Raw genomic sequence first — 21,123 nt, 5'->3', positions numbered from 1 at the left:
CTCTAGCTGCTTAACCTTAGTCTCTGGCTCATCATCCACGGGTGTCTGTGTCTGCAGGTTCCCTCTCCCGGCCAGTGCTGACTCAGCCACCTTGCCTCTGCATCATCTGGAGCATATGCCAGACTCACCTGCACTGCCAGCAGTGACATCAGTGTTGGTGGATACAGGATATTCTGGACCAGCCAAAGCCAGGGAGCCCCCAGGTATCTCTTGCTCTGCCACACAGACTCAAATGAGCATCAGGGCCCAGGATCCCCAGCCACTTCTCTGGATCCAAAGATGACACAACTAACTCTGGTGTTCTGCTTGTCCCCGGGCTGCGACCTGAGGACAAGGCTCACTATTACTGTAACACATGGCCCGGCATCACTAATGCTCACATGTGCTCTAGACCCCCGAGGACGTGAGACACAAACCGCACCGCACCCCCACTCTCCTGGCCTGGTGCGCTCTCCCCTCTGGTGGCTCAGGAGATGGCTTCTGCTGTCACATCTTAGACAAGACCTGATTTTCCTAGAACCAGAACAGTTGACAAAGTCATACCCTTTTCTTCATATCATGAAGAATATCATTGCTAATATATTCTTATCCAACTCATGTTTGCATAGACAAAAATTACTTGTTGAGAGAGAAGATTCTCTCAGTGGAGACATTTGAGGAGGCCAAAAGAGATCGAGTCTGCCCATGCCCAGCGCAGGGTCGAGTGACTGCGATATGCTTCCGGTCTGACCGTTTCAGTTTGGATTTTGTGATAAAATGCCAAGATGCAGAAATTAATTGTATTCTATATAGCAGTAATGAACCTTCAATTTTTAAAAGAAAAACAATACCATACAACATTATTAATATTTAATGAAACGTGGATATATCTGAGAAAAATTGCAAATCTTGTATACTGAAAATTACAAAACCTTTCAAGAGAAATTTAAAAAATAAATGAATGAATAGATATTCCTAGTTTCTGGGTCAAAAAACTGACTGTCACTAAGATAACAGTTCTTCCCGAAATGATCCAAAGACTCGCTGCAAGGTCTTCAGGTAAAATGTAATCACGATGAACCATGAGGGAGAAGATCTCAGCAAAGAAAGAAAATGCTAAGAGCAGACATAAATGGCACACAGCCCTGGGATGCTCCTTCTCTCCCTCCTGGGGAGCCGATCCATCTGGGAAGGGAGGGGTGGAGCATCGTCTTTGAACACCAGGAACAGAGAGGTTGTTTTCGATGATCAAGGTGAGGCAAGGAGAGCAGCGTTAGTCCCAGAAGAGTCAGAGGCCAGGTGGGGAACCTGCTCTGAGGGCTGACGGGCAGAGGGTGGGTGCAGCAGGCCAGGGCTGGATGCCACTGGGCCCTGAGCCCGTGCTGGCACCCACCATGTGCGCCGGGGGTGATGGGTTTCCTGTTGTCGCCTCACCACAAGGAGCACCTTCTGATCTGTCACCTGTGCATGAGGATTGTGACCCAGCGGCTCTAAAGAAGAAGGTGCTCCCAGGGTCCCTGACATCATTTCCAAGGCTCAGAAGTGGAACATGCATCCATGAATCCTGGACAGGAAACCCAAAGGCCCTTCTCACAAAATCATGGATTACTGGTGATAGCTGCCTGGCCTGTCGCAGAAAGAGTGTGAATCCGTCCTTCAACAAATGGGGTGCCGACAGCCTGGTCTCGTGGGGTTGTGTACAGTGCACAACCATCCAGGAATATTCCTGGACCTCTGCTTCCCTGTGACCACGACCTCCTGAGGTCTGTGTAGGGCCCAGAGCACAGGCTGCCCTTGTGCCACCGCGTATCACAGATTGTTCCACAGGACAGGACCCTGCAAAGGGCCAGAACGAGCGAAGAGCAGGCAGAGATTTGGATGAAGGGCTGTGTACGACTTATGGTTCTCCTGAGCACAGAATCAGTAGGATGTGTCTCTCTCTCTCTTTATCCATGTATCTATGTATGTATCTGACTATCGTCTATCCATCTACCTATGTGTGTATGTATGTGTGTATCTATCTATGGAAATTTATTTTAAGAAATTGTTTCACATGATTATAGAGACTGGCAAGTCCAAAATGTGCAGAAGGCTGGCAGGCTAGAGACCCAGGGAAGGAAGAGTAGAAGTTACAGTTGGGTTCTGAAGGCAGTCAGCTGGCGGAATTCCCTCTTCCTAGGGGAGGTCAGTCTTCTCTCTATCAAGTCCTTCAACTGATTGGATGAGGCCCACCCACATTATGGATAGTAATCAATTTCAATCAGTGTTTACTGATTTAATTATTAATCTCATTGAAAACATGCATTCACAGAAACTCTTAGAGTAATGTACGACCAAATATCTGGGTCCTGACTGAATATCATGGCATACATAAGCTGACAAGTAACATGAACCTCCACAGGCCCCTCCCTTCCCTCTGGGTGTGGAGGAGGATAGAGATGTGAGGTAGCTGTGCCTTAGCTTTGGGGCCTTAAGGGGCAGGGTTCAGGTTGTCCTCACCATGCCTTGGGTCCCCCTGTTCCTCACTGACCTTGAACACCACACCTTTAATGGCTCCCTGACACACGTGTAGGCACACTGCCCAGGGCTGCCCTGCTCCCTGCAGCGTGGACCTGTCCTGTGCGCACAGGACTCTGCTTCTCTCCCTGCTGAGCCGGCCTCCTGTGGGAACTGGGATTCCCGGATGGAAAGCCAAGATCTGCTGCCCCGGAAAAAAGCGCTGGATAGAATGGAGTGGTTTTGACACATCAGCCCCTGGGATATCCAGTTAAAGCTCCAGACCCATCGGAACAGCCACACTCTCACAACCTCAGTTCTCTTCTCGGTCTCCACATGGCCCTCGGCCAACAGCTCTGGTTTCCAAGTCGAGGGTGAAGCTTAGCATCACTAACCAGCACAACCCAGATGCCAAAGTGCTCTTCCAGTGTGGGAGGGCTGGGGACCGAGAGTCACACTCCTTGGGCAGCAAGAGTCAACCCCCCTTCAGTGCTAACGAGGGGCTGACTTTGTAGCATTATTATTAAATTTGCAGAGTGTCTCCTCACCTGATCAGTGAAGACATGAAACACGAGTTGGGAGCTCCTCCCCTCACAGTCTCCACAGCCAGAGCTTTCTTCTCAGTCAACGCTCAGGTTTTGTGGCTCCCATACTGGGTGACTTCGTTATCTTTGCAATTTCCCCCTCACTTATCATCCTCTCTGGCAATCCCAAATGTCTGCTGTGAATCCTCAAGTGAGTCAGGCTGTGGACAACATGAGCAGGGACCCCAAACCTCCCCTTCTCCATCTTTTATGTGTTTCAGGCTCCTGCTTCCAAACTGTGCTCACACATCCATCTGTGGTGTCGGGTCAGGTCTCAGGAACAGGATCATCCACAGCAGAGAAAGCAGCACCTTGAGATGATCAGTGTGGCCTGGCGACAACAGCATCCAGGCAGAAGCCCTAGAAACGTGGACCCAGGTGTTCTTTTCTCACAGCATCTGAGACAGACCCTCTGGCTTCAGGTCTGGCAGGAAAGCTTCCTGAGGGTCTCTTAGATCCTGTCCTAGGACGGGGTTGGCCACTGGGACCAGACATGAGATGATCTTGACACAGTGTCCAGATCTGTGAGGAATCACGATGCAGCCCCTCCCCCTCCCCCTGTGAGCCCGTCACTCTCTGGTCACTTCCTCATCTGAGTCTACATCCGGGTGACTCTGCCGTTCATCTGCTGCCATCACTGAAGGTCTGGAGACTTTGTGGGAGCTGCGCCTCTGAGGATGGCTGCGCCATTCCTGACAGCCTGTTCTCACCCTCATCACTGCTGCACAGACAGAAGCTTTATTTTCAGGGCACAAATTCTCTCTAGATAATTGACGGAAGAGTCAACAGAAGGGTGATGCCAATGTGTCCAGCCGAGTTAAGAACCTGCCAGTATCTGACCACAAGGAACCCATGTAATCCAATCCCAGATCTTTGTCAGAAACCCAAAATATGCCTCTATTTTCCTGTTTTACCCAATCCCAGGATGGTGGCCCTCTTCCTGTCCTCTTGAGGCCAGGAGCAGTCACTTCCATCCTGATCCCCTGGGCCTGACCCTCAGCTCTGTGCATCTTGCTCCCTGGGGGCTCCCTGCCCTCAGACCCCAGGCTCCCTTGTGAGGACTGACCTTCCTGCATGAACAGGAACCCAGGGACAAGGCTGCTCCGAGAGTCACAGGACCCACTTGGGAGGAGGGAAAGAGGGTACCTTGACGCCTGTGTGTCCACATCCTCGGAACAGTTTGTGTCCCTGACCTCAGGACTGTGTCAAGACTGCAAATGTGTGTTTCTCTAGCCAGATCAGGAGAAATCGGTGAGAGTTTATCAAGGCAAAGAAGAGACCACTGTTCATCATTTATCACTCAATGAAGGCACAGGGCTTAGGTCTGTCAGTTCCCTGGAAGATTCTGGAAATGGAAAAGAAGACTCCACAGCTGGTGTTGGAAATCGAACACAGAATTAGTGGATGTAAAGGTTTACCATAAGCCAAGAGAGACAGAAGTGGGACTCAATCGTGAGAGTGAAATGAGTGGATTTGTTTCAAAACCATCCTTTTTTGGCTCCTTTCTCATTGCAAAGGTTTAAGTAGAAAAACACAGATGACGTTTTCAATAAACGCTTAAGAAGATGACAATTAAATTCATCTCCATGCCTGCCTTTGTAAAAATAAATGTAGAAATAAAGCAATAAGGACTACTTCCTCAATGGCTTAAGGATGGTGTATCTTTAAACCAGAGAAAAGCATTATCCCAGAACAGAGAAGACTAGAATTGTTCCATTTCGGTATTGGACCACACGTGATGACTGCCGACACAGCTCTTCTGAAAGGTTTACCCTGAGATTTGTGTCAAGTCAAGAATAGAAAAAAAGAGAAAACATTTAAATATGAAGAATTAGATTTTAATTATGAAAGCTATAAGTATGTACCTAGAAGTCTAGAGATTGTACTGAAAATTAGGATGAATGAAAAAATTATCTGAGTCACAATGAATAAACATAGTATCTCATGTTAAAAGTATGTAATCTAAAATGTAGTTCAAAATGTATATGATTCTGTTTCCAGTATAAAAAATTAAAAATTTGACCATATCTGTAGAAAAACAATTACAAATTTCAGCATGTAATAAAATGAAAAATTGAACAAATGGTGGAATGTTTCCTTACATGAAAACAGAGTAAAAATGTCAGCAGTGAGTAGACAGGTTATATGGGCACCTTTATTATTTATGTTGTGACTTATTCATACGTGTTTCCCCTTGAGAAAGTGTGGGTTAGCGTAAGCAGAGGTCACGGTGCACGTGACATGCCACCACTGCAGAGCCTGACATGGACCAGGCACAGTGACCCCGTGTGCTGCCCACTAACTGGCATTTGCTGCTAACCCATCCCTCCCTCTGATATCTGAGGGGCCGCACTGGAGCAGCACCCACTGTGGGGACAATGACGTCCTCCCTTCAGCACTTCCTTGCTTATGTCGTTCTGGAGCCTCTGCCCATAGGGAGCGAGGACTGAGGCTCAGCTTGACAGGAAGGAGAGGCTGGAGAGAAAGCAGAGTGAAAGAGAGACAGAGACCAAATTTCTTGGGTCCCAAACTGTGAGTGCACAGGGTCAGATCTGTGGTGCCTTTGTGTTTTTATTCCCTGCGCTGGGGATGGGTTATGACACCCCACCTCAGCCCAGCAGTGGAATCAGTATGGGGACAGTGGAGACAGATGTGGATGGTCCTCAGCGAGAAGGCCACAGCAGTGAATTCTGAGCTGAATGTGACCAAGAGGCTGCAGCCTGAGCAAGGCCTGGGTGTGGCCCCTTCCTGTGGGGAGTGAGAGGCAGAAGCTGAGCCAGGGGTGGAGGCAGGGCATCTCTGTCTGAAGGGCTCCTAACCCCTCATGTCAGGCCGAGAGGAATAAGGGCTGGGGCAGCAGGAGGCGCTGTGGGCCAGTTGCTGGAGGTTCCATGGGGTGATGGCAGCTAGGAAAACAGCCACCACCTGAGTCTGTGACCCATGTCCAGTGACCTCCATGCCAGGGCCCCAGAGCCTCAGGGCCTCCACCCAGCCCACTTCTCCCTCGGTCAGACGCCGCATGTTTTTTGGAGGGAAGGAAGGGGATTTAGGAAGAGGTTTGGAGGCTGGTTCTCAGGGACTGGGTGAGATGTGAGTGAGCTGTACCTCCTGAATGATGGTCTATGGACACACGTGGGGGGTTGAGGTCCTGAGCTCATCCTTGTGATGGAAATACAGACAAAAGCCTTCCTGCCTTGTTCAGTGGTGACAGGAAGGTTGTAGTTGTCAAGTGCGTCATCTCAATGGACTTCCCTCCTTCTCTGAGATTTATCTGAGTTGTCCAATGTCCATGATCTCACATGTCCCTAGGCTGATATCCCACATGGGTCAAAAATGTCCCTGCAGTCCCAGGCATCACACCCACACAATAAACTCTCCTGAATGAGAGAGATTGCCCTCCCTGATCCATGGAACAGGAATCTCAGACTTCATGAGGACGGGACCGGAAGAGATACCTCACACTGTCTCCCCTGACTCCATCATGGTGAGCAGGGAGGGGATTGTCTGATTGGTTTGGAAAATGAAAGGCCTGTCCCTGGAGCTGGATCTGGGGCAAATCACAGGCTCACCACATGACTGGGAGATTTGGGGTCGGAGAGGAGAGGAAAGGACAGAAGGTTTCCCTCAGTGGTCCCAGCATGTGCATCATCTGCTCTCCATCCTTGTCATTAGTTCATGTTGGGTCAACTACTGTGCACACTAGGAGCTGGGAAGGGGACACAGGCCAGGGGCACCTGTCTCATAAGACTCTGCTTCTGGTGCCCTGGTCTTTCTAATGTTCTGCAAAGGGTCAGTCTCAGGTGAAATGACACCAACTCCAATCAGGGAGGCCCCAGGCTGAAATTCAATACTCTCTGGAGAGGGAGAAAGGGGCAAAACTCCCTCATGAGGATGTCCTCTTCCCAGAGGGAGTGAGAAGGGCGATTACATCTCAAGAACCCACACTAGTGGCCATTGCCTGCCATCACCGGGCTCCTCCCCTGCAAGTGCCTCCTCTCTCAGGTGAGGACCTGTCCTAGAGGCCCAGCTCATGGATGTCTAGACACACACTCCAGTCCAGAGCCCTTCTGTCACGTTCCCCCAAACAAGTGATTCCTCAGGTCACTGAGGGCTGATTTCTGAGATTCTCCCCCTCACAGGGCCCAGGTCTCAGGGGCTCTGTCCCAGTTATGTTCCTCTTCTGTGTCCTGGAGCTTGGATCAGAGTTAGCCTGACTCAGAAAAGTGAACGGTTCACTCATACAAGTAGAGAATGAGCCATGTGAAATATTCTATTCAACTCATACATTAGTGAGGAGACCAGTGAATGGTAAGGATTGGTCCAAGAGAAGAGTGTAGCAAAAATCAAAGTACTTCCATTCCACCAGGAATAGGACCTCTGAAGCAAAGATTTGGAGTGTTGGAGACACGCTGCTTAATCTCTAACAAGGAAGACATCACATAAGAGGAAAAGAGTCTGTGTCTTTCAATTACTGCCACCACTGCTTGTCCTTGGTTTCAATCCATTGTCTGTTTTTCTCTAATCGAGCAGACATTCCTGGATGCTGGGGCAGGCTGCCCTGGGGACAGAGTCCACCAGGGGTGTGTGAGTCTGCCAGGGCTGCCATAACATAACACCACAGATGGGGTGGATTAACCACAGATGTGTTTTCTCACATTTCTGCAGGCTGGAAGTCCAAGATCAAGGTGACGGCAGTTTGGTTTCTCCTTGGCTTGTGCGTGGCTGCCTTCTCACTGTGTCCTCACAGGGACCTTTCTCTGTGTGCTCATCCCTGGTTTCTCTTCTTCTTCTTATAAACACACCAGCCCCACTTGTTTGGGCACCACCCTCATGACCTCATTTACCTTAATTACCTCCTTCAATGCCTTATCTCCAGGGACAGTCACATCAGGGTTAGGGTCTCAAACTAGGATTTTGAGGGACACAGTTCAGTCCATATCAGGGAGTCAGGGCAGAATCAGGGAAACAAAGTCCAGCTCTGTTTGACTCAGGCTAGTTGACTCTCCATATTATGTGCATCCACACCATTTACTGAACACCTAATTTGGGTCAGACTTGGGTGTAGGGGCTCAGTATAGTAGATGGACAAGATAGGAAGGGTTCACATGCTCAGAGTGGTGACACTGTCTAGGGGAAGAGAGAGTACAAACAAGCAAAATATACTGTACAGGAAAGCTGTTTTGGGAGAGTAAGGAGGGTGAGCTTGGTGGGGTGGAGATGGGAGCATTAGAGGGGTTGTCAGGGGATCAACAGTATGTGATTTGTTTATGAGGCCCAGGTGCTGCATAGAAAATGAAGGAGGAGGAGGATTGGATGTAGGTAGGGACTAGGTAGGAACTGTGGACGACACAAATGTCAGACTGTGAGTCTAGCTAACTGGTGGAGCAGGTGGGATAGAGGAATAAGTTCAGATTCCCCATGTCTTGGAGGAAGGAAGTATTGAAGGATGGTGTTGGGAAAAAGAGGAACTGAGGCTGGGCTCTTGGGAAAAGTGCGGGTGTGGGGTGATTCAATCAATTGAGACAACATGATGGCTCCATCTAGTTGAGACAAGATTATTTGAAGCTCACATTTTCAGGAGATATGATCAGCTCTGACAAATGTGTCTACTCATTAGGAAGGCCAGGCCTGCGCATCTCTAGTTTACTCTCCTCTTACATTTGATGAAAACTTCACCTGTGCCTGTTCAATTTCAGCATCTTGTTAGAGGAACAGAACACTAAGGATGAACTCAGCCCCCTCCTTCTCAATGCTGCCCCCATATTAGAAACTTTCCACTTTTCAAAAGCCAGAAAATGACCCTTTCTACCACATTAATTAATCTGAACTTCAGGAGCGGGATTCTGTAATGGGGTCATGTTAAAATGCTTCCAGAGGTTTATTTTATGCAAAAAAGATTGATAATGCCTACTTGGCTTCTCTTCTTATTTTCTTGAGGAAGAAAATTGGCCAACAAGACAGGACAGGCTGAAGAGGCTGAGACTTGGCTCCAGATGGGACCTCAGGCCTCATATGAGGGGGCCTGCTCTCCCACTGGGCAGGGTCCAGGAGGATGGTCCACACATCCTGATCCCAGTCATCCCCTATGGGGGCTGAAAGGCTGTGCCTGGAAGCAGGTGTTAGGATGGCGTCATTTCCCAGGCAAGCAGAGTCTAGTAGGAGAAATCAAGAAGACTCTCCTAGAAACCAAAGTGTGATGGATGCATTTCAAGAAAGACAACCCCTCAGTGTAGTGAGAAGGAGGATCTAGGCAATGCTTTACCCCAAAATCAAGAGAAGATAGTGGATGGATGGGTGTGGCTCCCCCCTGGGCACTGGACAGTTTCCTTGTTGGGCAGGGTTGGCCCTGGGTCACAGCTGATAAGGGCTGTGCTGAGACAGAAGTCTGCTTCATGGTCCACAGCTGGTATTAGTCTGAAGGCCTGCTTCCTGGGGCTTAAATGGGCCTGTCCCCAGCCCATTTCCTGCCCACAGACCACTCTGCACAGGGCTGGAGCCAGGGCACAGGGCTGCCTCAAGATTCCCATTCAGACTGAGGTCAGCAGGCCTGCCTCCAGGGGCACTGATGAGCATTTGTCTTGTGCAGTTCCTGGATGGGCAGGACTGCTCCTGGACTGTGGCTAAGAGGGGCTGGAACTGGATCACGGGCTGCTTCAGGGCTCACAGCCAGGGACACGGTTGTCAGGCCTGCTAACTGAGGCACAGACGGGAGTGACTCCTGCTGGGTCCATTGACAAATGGTGCAGGTGACAAGAAGAAGACAAAAAAAAGATGTGCCATGTTCACAGGGGTATGGCACTGATCTGGGCCTGTGGTCAGGACCCCCTGAGCATGGGCCTGCCTTCTCAAACACCACTCCTCAGCCTTGGGTTCTGCCAGGATTTCACAGTCTCCTACCTGGATCCAGAAGCTCCCACAAAGGCACTTTTCTCCATTGATGGCCACCAAATCATGGTTGCTGAGTGAGGACACGAGTGGGGGACCACCTATTCCATCATCTTGCTGATGTCACTCGCCTGTTAAGTGATATTTAAAAATTTTAGGTAATGTATTTTGTTCTCGTATGGTTATTAATTTTTGTGTTCAACCTACGATGAATTTGTCTATTGCCAGGACATGAAGATGTTACTGTATTTTTTCTAGAACTCTTATGATTTTAACTTTTATATTGATGACTATGATTCAAATCAGATTGAGTTTTTCATATGGGACGAGTCAGTGGTCAGTGGTCACTATTTCCAGACCACAGGCTTGTGATCCATTAAAGAAAAGCCAGTGACTATTTCAACAGAAAAGAATTTGATAAAATTTCAGAACTTGTTTGTGATTTTGAAACAATCTCTCAGGAAACTGGAATCAAAGGGAAGTCCCATTCCCTGATGGAAGACAGGAAAATAAATAAATCATCAAAAATCATTATTCTAAGTCACTTTATGTTAGAATTTCTCTATTTAAAACAGAGATAAAACAAACGTCACACATCAGAAGAAGCGATCTGTTAGAATTGCTATGAGAGCAGCATCCTTGGTCCTGCAGAGGACGTTCTAGATTATGAGCTGCCCCACACGCAGGGACGTCCTTGTCTGTCACAGTTTTTAAATTAAATGATCATGAGGAATAGTCTTCCAGGCTCTCTAATGGGTCACATTTTTACAGATCGTCATATTAAAGTTGTTCTGGAATTCAAATGCTATAAAATCTCTTCTTACAACCCTTTATCCTAGATGTCTGACTCAGTCCAAGGATAATACTCCACCAACCAAATTGGAAATATGAAATCTTTAAATAAAAAGTAATAACACAATATACATCCACTTCTTTAGGGAATGTAAACAGGGTAAACTAATCAGAAAAACAAAATGATGATAAGAATCATAACTGCATTCTTTGTTCAGTATTTCTATGCTTAAATTTTATCTAAGAGAATATGCACAATGGGATCAGATGTAAGTGTGGAAATTTCCTAGTAAATTATTATAATAAAAACAGGTATTTGCTCATCTCAGCATGGTCAGTATCTCCAGCAGGTGATGTGTGAGCCTGGTCCTGATGGAAGGGGACAGCGGTGGGAAAGGAGGACCAGAAGTACCAAAAGGAGAAGGTGACACTGGGTTTCAGGGTTAAGCATCCTCTTAGCAAAGGGGCCCTACTTGTGCTTTTGTATAGGCTCCAGGGGAGAGGTGAGCCAAGAGGTCGGAAATAAAGATGGTCACATATACAGAGACTTTGAATGTGACACTCAACAGCTTTACATAATCTTGACAGTGAGAGAAATTGTGTGAAACGTTTAAGCAGGGAGGTGCCTTTATCAGATACATGCACTTGAAATATCGCTCTAAATACAGAGTGAAGAATGGAATACAGTGGGCAAACTGTGGGATGAGGCCACACTGAGGGACTCTGCAAGGCTGGGGGAGCAGGGCTGGGCTCCTGCACGTGGCACCTGGAATGGGGCAGAGCCATGTGCAGCTGAGGGGAGGCTGGGGACAGAGCACGGAGAATCTCCGTGTCCACGTCCTGAGGGAGATGAGGGGCTCTCAGCCAGCAGGAGCAGGCTCCAGATGCCCAGAGGAATTATGCGAGTCTATGCACTGCCTCTTTCTCCTGCTGGGATCTAACTCCCATGTGAATAGTTTTCCCCTCTTATGTCACTGCTGTATCTACAGAGCCCAGAAAACTGTGGCACAAAGGACAAACTCAGCCAGTGTTTGCTGAAAGAGTATTAGAATTCTCCTGAATTTCAAACCTTGTTGAAGAGCAGATCTGAGGCAAAGATAATGATTTCTGCTTTCTGGACAGCTTGAGCCTGGAGTTCTGAGTCGAATTAAGAGTAGAGGTTAAGTAATAATGGTGATCTCATTGTCTATAGGACAGAAGAGAAACTCCCCCTTGACCCTGGGGACAGTGACCAGGGAGATGGACTGGGTTCCACGGCTTCACGCAGAGAAAGAGAAGGATGCGCTGGGCCTACAGGGACTGAGGAAAAAACCATGGGGAGCAGGCGGAAGGGGGAACAAACTGTGAGCACAGGAGACAAGCTCCACGAGCAAATAAACTGCAGAGTGTGGGTGAACTTGATAGAAGTCAAATAACATTCCACTTAAGAACATGTATGATAGACATTTTTTTTTTAAGGATTGGCACCTGGGCTAACAACTGTTGCCAATCTTTTTTTTTTTTCTGCCTTATTTCCCAAACCCCCCTGAACACAGTTGTATATCTTAGTTGCAGGTCCTTTTAGTTGTGGGATGTGAGACGTCGCCTCAACGTGGCCCGACTAGCTGTGCGCGCCCAGGATCCGAACACTGGGCCGCCGCAGCGGAGCACGCGAACTTAACCACTCGGCCATGAAGCCGGCCCCTAATGATAGACATTTGTTAACAAGATGTTAAATATAGAGCTCATGATCCAGCACAAGATCAATGAAATTTTAATACTCAATTTTTTAACCCAAAATCCTATGAAGGACCCTAGTGGGAAAACCTGTGAAGAGAGGATGATGGGGTTGGTAAGCTGTGTGTCCATAGAAGAGATGATTCTGAACAGGGAGAGATGGATGACAGAAGCCAACAAATGAGGGTCTAAGACTTTCTCTGCCAGGTTGGACTTTACTCTAATACAAGATGGCGTGATGGGAGCTGCACAGCTCAAATATTAGGATTCATTGTGCTTCTTTGATTTCTCACTAGTACAGGCAATAGATTACCTAAAAATTGGAGTTTAAAACACAGATAAGGTTATGTGAGATTATTTGGAATTCATTGCTTTATGCACAAGTGATGGAACACTGAACATGGATGCGCTCCCTAAACCACATTAAAATGAAGGGATATGATGTTTGCAACATCTTGTCTCATGGTTAAAACACTTTAAATTCCAATTTCTGTACATTTTTCCACCTTCCATGTGCACTGCCTTATGAGAGAGTGATACAAGAGTCATTGCCTCCAATGTATGTGAATGCCATTAACAGATGATCAGACCATGGATGTGTGAATAGAGACAGTGACCTGGTGAGCTGCAGAAACCAGCTGTGCTCTCAGGGCTTTGGCCCTGGTGAGGGGTGTGTCCTGTGACCAGGAGGGGGCAGTGCAGGACAGCCCTTTGGTCCCTACAAAGCTGCTCAGCAAGGACCATTCACTCAAAGGAGCCTGGGCCTGGGGGCTGGACCCTGTGCTTACTGAAGGAGGCTGAGCAGCTCTGTCCTCTCTGGCCTGGCAGAGTCCCCTGAGCAGGGACCTTTGTGTTGTCTCGGTAGGTGCTTCCTCCCAGGGCTCTCCCAAGGGGTGAGGCCAACCTCCATCCTCCTCAGTGTGTGGTGTGAGCTGAGCTCCAGCACCAGGGCTCAGGGAGGGGCTGGGCAGTCACTGGATGGAAATCAATTTTCATGGGCCGCCCCTACTATGGCACAGGGTGGAGACCATGGGGATGTGTGCACCATGGCCTGGTCTCCCCTCCTCCTTGCGCTCCTCTCTCACTGCACAGTTGGGGACAGGCTTTGGGGACAGAGGGAAGCCCCCAACATCACTTCTCCCTTGCTTAGACTTCTAAGAAATTTCCCATGATTCTTGCCCAGCAACCATGCCTGTCTGTGTCTGTAGGTTCCCTCTCCCAGCCTGTGCTGACTCAGCTGCCCTCCCTCTGCATCTCCTGGAAAAACAGCCAGACTCTACTGGACCCTGACCTCTCGCTTCAGTGTTGACGATTACTGGATATGCTGGTACCAGAAGAAATCATGGAGACCGGGCAGAGAAAGGATCCTGTGGTGATGGAAATAAATGTCCTGTATCTTGACTGTATCAATGCTACTATCTTAATTATGGTATTGTACTATAGTTTAGAGAGATAGTACCATTCGGGGAACCAGGTAAAAGGTTGATGTAATTTCTCTGGGTTGTTTCTTACAACTTCCTGTGAATCTACAATTATCTCAAAGTAAATAGATTAGTTTTAAAAACTCAAAAGATGCAGGCAAAACCAGGGAAACAGATATGTCAGTTTGTCAGTTATGGCATGCGCCTTAGAACCCTAACGTCATAACGGCCGGTGACCTTGACAACTCCAGAATCCTCAGGCTTCAGTGCCTAGTTTACAGTGCTCTGCCAAGTGCTGTAGACGTGCTCGATAGTCAGTGCCAAGAATTGAAGAAAACGGGATGTTTTCGTCAATCAAAAAGCGCTTTCAGCTTTCAGGCGGTCGTTCAAGGCTTCACCTCCGCAGGTAGTCTTTGAATATACTACTCTTGATCGTCCAAAGGGACTAGCAGTCACAGGAAGTGTTCTGTTTTGTTTCTCCTAAAACATGGGAACCGATTCTTACCTTCAGCACTGCTTTCACGAAAAGCTACTCATGTTCACAAGGTTCAGTGCTGCTGAGTACAGAAAGCAGGCTTTACATACTCAAGGGAGACTCTTTCTTGGCTCCATGAGGGAGAATTTTCTGTAGACCTATGACAATATCTCCCTATTCATGAAAGAGTTTTTGTGTCCTGTGAAATTTAGTTGTTTTACCTTTTATGACCAAAGAGTCATAGCTTAGAGCTTAGTTATAGCTCAACAAAATAATATCTAGGACCCTGTTGTGTTTAGAAACTTATTGATGTTTCCAGTATTATTTGCTGATCTTTGAGAATTTCCCCCCAAAACTTGAATACTGATTTAGCTATGATTGGAGTCAATTTTCCAGAATCTTCAGTTATCTAAATTTTTATGTTAACATGAAACTAAATTGTAATTACTTTTTCACAAATCTCTAGGTCACTTTATTTTATCTGTCTCAGGCCACAAATTGTCCTGGGTTTTGGGTTTTTTTTTTTTTTTACCTTCTTGTAATATTCTCAACCTTTGGCCTCTTGGTTCTCCCCTTCTCAACAGCTCGTGGCCATCTTTGCTTTGCTGCTGCCCCCTTCTCCCCACCTCTAAGAGTTGGCATGCTCTGGGGCATGTCCTGGAAACCGTTCTCCATCTACCTCAACTCCCTGTGTGCCCTCATCTTTTTTAATAGCTTTCTGTAATTTGGAGACTTGAATTTGAGCTATAGAGTTCTGTTTTGGGGATCGAGGCTAATTTTTAGTGTCGTGTTAACCTTGACCTTTGGCACAAAACTCTATCAGGTATTTGATGGGTGACTGGTTGTCCTGTGGTATTTGTTGCTTTGCAGGGAAAGCTCTTCTGTTGAGGTGGACACCCACAGTGAAAATGCTACGTCATCTGAGAGTGCCGGTCGCACTCTGCTGATCCACGGCCCCGTGGAACTCAAAAGAGGCTGGAGGAGGCAGAAGCGACACCTCTTCTTGCTCAGCGATCTGTTGCTGATAACTAACACCAAGTACGTGTACACTACAGGCTCTCCTGATTACCATCAGATTGCATTTTCACCAACCCTTACTGTGGGAAAATGTTAAGTGGATTTCTTCTTTTGCTTTTGCAAATGTTTTGATCCTCCCTTTAGTCAACAAGTATCAACAGAGGTCTTGTTCTGTGCCGTGTCCCTGTAGAGAAAACAATTGAGAATGTGACAGGCAGGGTCTCTCCTGCCTGGAGCTTCCGGACGGATGATAAAAATAAGAGGAGGGAAATTACACATTGAAGTTAGTGCTTCTCATAAGAGAGAGAAGAGGGTACCATGTGGAGAAGAAAATGGGACCATCCTAGAGAGGGGCTGTCTATGGAGGTCTCTCCGAGGTGGCAGCATTTAAACCAAACCTATGGGGTGAGAAGCAGCCGCATTCCTAGACTAGGTGGCTGAGCCTTCTAGGGTGAGGGACCAGCAGGACTCAGTGGGTGCAACTCAGCCCTCTGGAGGGAGGGGTTCAGGAAAGGCTGATGTGACTGGAGCCTTCAGTGTGGGGCACAATATCAGGTAAGATACTGTGGTCAGGGGTCCAGCCACACAGGGTCTCCACAGGCCACAAAAAAGGTTGAAATATTATGCTGAAGCATATTTAATTAAGCAAGTGACCATATCTGGTTTATATTTTTAGCATATTGTTCTGCCTATTGCTAGATAGCAGATTGGTGGGTAAGCAAGAGTGGATGCAGGGAGACTAGTTAGGGAGGCAGTGGTTCTGATGAAATATGACAGGGACTCCATCTTGGGAGTGGCAATGAGAAGAGGCAGCAGACAGATTTGGAACATATGTTGGAGACAGAACCAAATGGATGCACTTTCTTCCCAACCCTGGACACAAATGTAACCAATATCCAGCCTAAAACATGGTAATTGCTCAATTAACGTCTAACGGTAGGTGGATGCAAGGTCATCTGTTTACTTTCTTCATCTCTGTTTTCATGATTTATGAAACACCATAAAAGACAAAGAATATTTCACCAAACAAACTATCAAGAAGCTTTTTCATTACTAGAGAAAATGAAAACTCTTTTCTTGGCTGCCCTCACTGCTAGCTCTCAGTTAGTTACGCCATGTCATAGGTAAGACACGCAAGTACCGACTTTGCAAAATGCTATATTTAATCTGAGGGATGTTAATAATAAGAAGCATGAATTATCAGAAGTTTTTTCTGTCAGGAATTATGCTGAGGACTTTATGTACCGAATCTTGTCTGAACCTTGCAACTACCCAGTGAGATGGGATCATTTTCCTTATCTTATGGAGGACCTTGATGCCCGGAGGTCTGCTGCCTTTCCCCAGGTCACCACCTTAGCAATTAGTGGAGTCCACGTTTGAAACTAGGTCTGTTAATTTCAGCACACAGTCTCTTACCCAACCTGTGGTGCTGCTGCCTCTATTCTCTCTTTTGTCTGGATTTCACAGAACACACCACAATCAACTAGTTTCTCTCTCATCCTTGAAATCAACCTTTCCTTTGTGGTGAGGAAATGGCTACCTCACATCCTGGTGAGAAATGGAACTGAGAAACAAATGAGAAGTCTAGCTATCAAAAAAAAAAATCAGAGGCCAAAATAAAGACGATAAAATATATTTAAGATGAGTGAAATTGCCTCCAGATGTAGGCTTGGAGATGACGATGTCATAAAGAGGACAGAGAGAAAAAGATTCTGTCCAGGGCTTGGCATGAGGTCCATTCAAGGCACTCTGCTCCTGATAGAGGGAATGAGGCATTATTTTAAAAAGTGTAGACTAGTTACCAATCTCTTTATTTAAGCAAGGTTAGTATAGGAAACTGAAATTTCTTGGATGCATTCTTGGGACCACACGAGGAGCATCACAGATGGCTTGTTTAGTTTCCCCAATAGCCCTCCAAGGCAGGTACTGTCATCATCTCCAGGCTTCAGATAGGAAGACAAAGACTGAGGAAGGCTCAGGAACTGGCCCAATGTCATACACAGGAAAATGATGGGAGAGACTGCACTGCAGGTCTGCCTTCATCCCAAGGCCATGCTCTTCCTGTCACACCATGTTGTATTCCTCTGTGCTCAACCTGAGACACACAAAAGCAAGCAACCACAACACTCATCTCCTGCTTGTCAGGACTTTGCAGACCACTCACATTCAATTTGTAAGGGGAATACGTTCTCCTTCACTTTTCTTTTCACCTTTGTAATTATTACAGTATTTAGGAGAGTAGGCGACCTTTGTTTTCCTACCAGAAGCCACTTGTCTCAGATACTGCTAACCTCTGAATGGGTCTGATAGAACCTACAGTACTCTGCCAGAAACATTTTATATTGATACAGTGTTCTTTTCTCCTAGCAAATTGCATCCATTTCAGAGCTGAATTTTTATTTTGGTTGGTCCATTATCACAGAAGATGCCCACCATCTTTCACATACTGCTTTTCAGAGAGCTCTCTGTGTCTGCTCAAGGGTTTCATAATGTGACACAATCTCTATCAATTTATTCAATAATATTCTTGTTTATGAGACTCAGTTCCTGCAAGATTACTTTTATATGCTTTCTACATCCATTGGGAATGTTGGAAAGTGTAGGTGATCTAAGGCATTTGATTTGCTTCAGAAGACCTTGATATAGAGAGAGCAGAGATTTTTGATAAGGTAACTGTCTTCATCTGGTCAGGCTACCAAAACCAAATATCATCGACTGCTTGGCTTAAACCACAGAAATGTATTTACAGAGATTCATTTATTTATTATTAGCGCTTCAAGTGGACCTCATGCCAAGCCCTGGACAGAGTCTTTTTCTCTCTGTCCTCTTTATGACATCACCATCTCCAAGGCTACACCTGGAAGCAATTTCACTCATCTTAAGTATATTTTCTTATTTTTATTTTGGCCTCTGATTTTTTTTTTTTGATAGCTAGACTTCTCATTTGTTTTTCAGTTCCCTGAGCATTCTGTTCCATTTCTCACCAGGTAACAAGCAGATGAGAGTTAGTCATTTCCTCACCACACAGAAAAGAAATTTATTTATTTACAGAAATTTGTCATGGTTCTGGAGACTGGAAATCTGAGATGAGGCTGTCAGCAGGGTCGGGTCCTCATGAGAGCTCCCCTCCCGGCTTGCAGATGGCCGCCTTCTCCCCATGGGCTCTCATGCCTCTCAGTGTGTGCCTGTGGAGAAAGAGCTCTCTCTCTTCCTCCCAATCCTATTGGATTAGGACCCCACTCTTATGACCTCATCTAACCTTAATTACCTCCTATAAGCTTTATCTCCCAAAACTGACATATTGGCTATTAGGGCTTCAAGGTATGAATTGGAGGGTGGGGAGTGGGGTGGGAGTTGGGGACACAATTCAGTCCATAGCAGGAAGCAAGCAGTACTCAATGCTGCCACCTTGTACAAGAGTTTACCACAGCTTTTAGAAAGCTGGCTACTAGATCATTTCCATAGTAAACATTTGGGGACATTCGTGATTACTGTTCATATGAGAAAATTTATTTATTTTTTTCCTACCAAGAAATAACAACTTCAATGAAATAGCCACCCGCAACAAGCCGCTTATTTCCTTTCTGTCATGCCTCGCTCTCAGATGGAGGATTGTGTTATGTCCTGGATCGATCTGTTCAAGTTAATCACCTGAGTTTAGTGCCTGCTTTTTCTACTCAGGGAAGGGGGTGGAGTGACTTAGGTTCCGTTTTTCCTCAGTGTGTCTTGAGGCTTCAGTTGGAAACTCTTTCTTCTCCAGGTTGATGCTACAGAAACCAACACAAAGGGAGTAAATAGTTGACTGACTGCTGCGTATATATTAGTCAGACTAAATGAACTTTAGTTTGTGTGTAATAATAAAGGGGATTTATATGTCCTTTCTTCATGAGGAAATTATATTTCTCCCGTTGTGCTGGATGTTAATAACAGTCAGTGGAAATTGTTTGGATATTTTTTTCATTTTTTTCATACTACATTAGAAACTTTGGTTCTCAAGAATTAAAGTCAGATGGGAACTTTGTTAACATTTTTGATATTCATTAGAATGCTAAATAAGAGGTTATTTTTCAAATGAAATTATGACTTGTTTTTTTAAACAGCATCTACTTCATAAGATACTAATACTCGTAGAGGCCCATGGAGAACAAATAGAAAGTAAGAGACTGTACTTACTTAGCTCACACCCCCCTCAGACATCTCTGTCCTCATATTTAGTTATTAAAGAATATAGAAACAACGAAATCCAATTTTGTTTAGGTCAAAAGATGAAGATGACTATTAGCTTATTATCAGTGGCATTACAAAGATTCTTGCAGAAGATACCATGACCCCTACTCCCAGCATCTAAGGGAACACTTGTGCCTTAGAATGAGGGGAATCTCCCTAGAATCTGTGACTTTCCACAGTTCACCGGGGATCACGCTCCCGTGTCCAAGTTGAGGTAGAAGAAAGCGAGAGGGATACCATCATCTTAGCAGATGGATAGTGAGGACCCACGTGTTAGAAATAAAAACTGCCTTTTTCCTCCTGCTCCCTTTGAGCCATGTTTTGTAAGGTTCATCACTTCTCATTTCTACTGATGTAATCTGAAGAGTCAGTCACTGAGCGCAGAGAAACACGGTGAGATCTCAGGAGAATCCACTGTAGTACAAGCCTTTGTTGTAATACATTTTCAGTATTTCGAGGCTAGCATTTAGCTTTGTTGATAGAATGTCAGGAGATTGATCCTCTCACTCTCAAATGAGAGAACAATGCCATCAGAAAGCCTGATGGCTCTGGGGGGAGAAAGGAGGCTGAAGGTAGGAACGATCAGGAGGGCACTACGTGGAACTGTCCAGGTCAGCACTCATGGAGGCCGAGTGGTTGTGAGCATAGGCTCATGACTTAGGCTGTCTGGCTTCAAAGCCCATCTCTTGCTTTTGGCAATTTTCTTAATTTCTCTGTGAGTTTCCTCATCTATAAAACGGAGCTAATAGATATAGTGGATTGAGGATTAAGTGAAGCAATGTTTGTAAAATATGTAGAATAGTGCTTGGCATGTGGTGGGAGCTCAATAAATGTTATAGGAGACTGAAAACCAAACAGAAACTCCGTGGTTTGGTTTCAAGGAAGTGGATAATCTTGGGACTTCATGGAACTTTGGAGAGAATTAAAGAAACGACTCTTTCAGGTGCACATATTTGGAATTTTCCACACAGTACCTTAGGTGTCTCCACACATGGACATCTACATGACAAAACTTTTAAAATCTGTAAAAACAAGTAGACATGTGTCTCTCTTTCCTATCGGCAGTAGACTATTTTTAGCTTCGTAATGCTTTTAGAGTTACGATCTAGAACAATTATTTTATCTGAGAATTGATTGTGTTTCACACAAATATTCAAATACATCAACATAGGGTAAAAATGTGAAATAAATGTCTAAGAAGCCACCTGTGTCACAAGGCGTATTTGCATCCACTGTACCCTAACGTTTGAATCTAGGTCATCCTTCATGTAGGCTTCCTGCAGAATTATTTTCGTTTCATAAATCCCATCAAAGCCTTTTTGCTTTAACTGTTCCATGAGTCAGCAGAGTCTTAGGGGTTTTTGAACCTGAGGTGTCTTGGATCTCATTTTAGCTTTAGCGTTTCCACATGTGGTTCTGAATAGGAGGCAATTCCGAAGTGGCGTGCCTGTGTTCCCTAGGCATCCTTCAGAGGACTTGTACCGTCTAAATCTCAGGCTCACCTGAGTGTTAAATTTGTGAGTTACCGAGA

The 21,123-nt window shown here is 46.0% G+C and overlaps 1 protein-coding gene across 3 annotated transcripts in view; it reads left to right on the top strand.

Annotated features, from left to right (window-relative positions):
- Positions 1-21,123, top strand: part of LOC138918172 (rho GTPase-activating protein 20-like) — a 97,434-nt gene that overhangs the window by 34,142 nt on the left and 42,169 nt on the right. For 2 of the 3 annotated variants that reach the window (XM_070238375.1, XM_070238374.1), the window contains exons 3-4: positions 13,661-14,279; positions 15,219-15,386. In XM_070238375.1, the coding sequence (XP_070094476.1) occupies positions 14,215-14,279; positions 15,219-15,386 (233 nt within the window). In that variant the 5' untranslated portion in view covers positions 13,661-14,214. Of the gene's footprint in view, positions 1-13,660; positions 14,280-15,218; positions 15,387-21,123 lie in introns of those variants that run through there. The other variant, XM_070238376.1, reaches the window with a different exon arrangement.

This window comes from Equus caballus, chromosome 16 (genome assembly GCF_041296265.1).
Source record: "Equus caballus isolate H_3958 breed thoroughbred chromosome 16, TB-T2T, whole genome shotgun sequence".
Classification (NCBI taxonomy): domain Eukaryota; kingdom Metazoa; phylum Chordata; class Mammalia; order Perissodactyla; family Equidae; genus Equus; species Equus caballus.
This window is presented reverse-complemented; position numbering and strand designations above follow the sequence as displayed.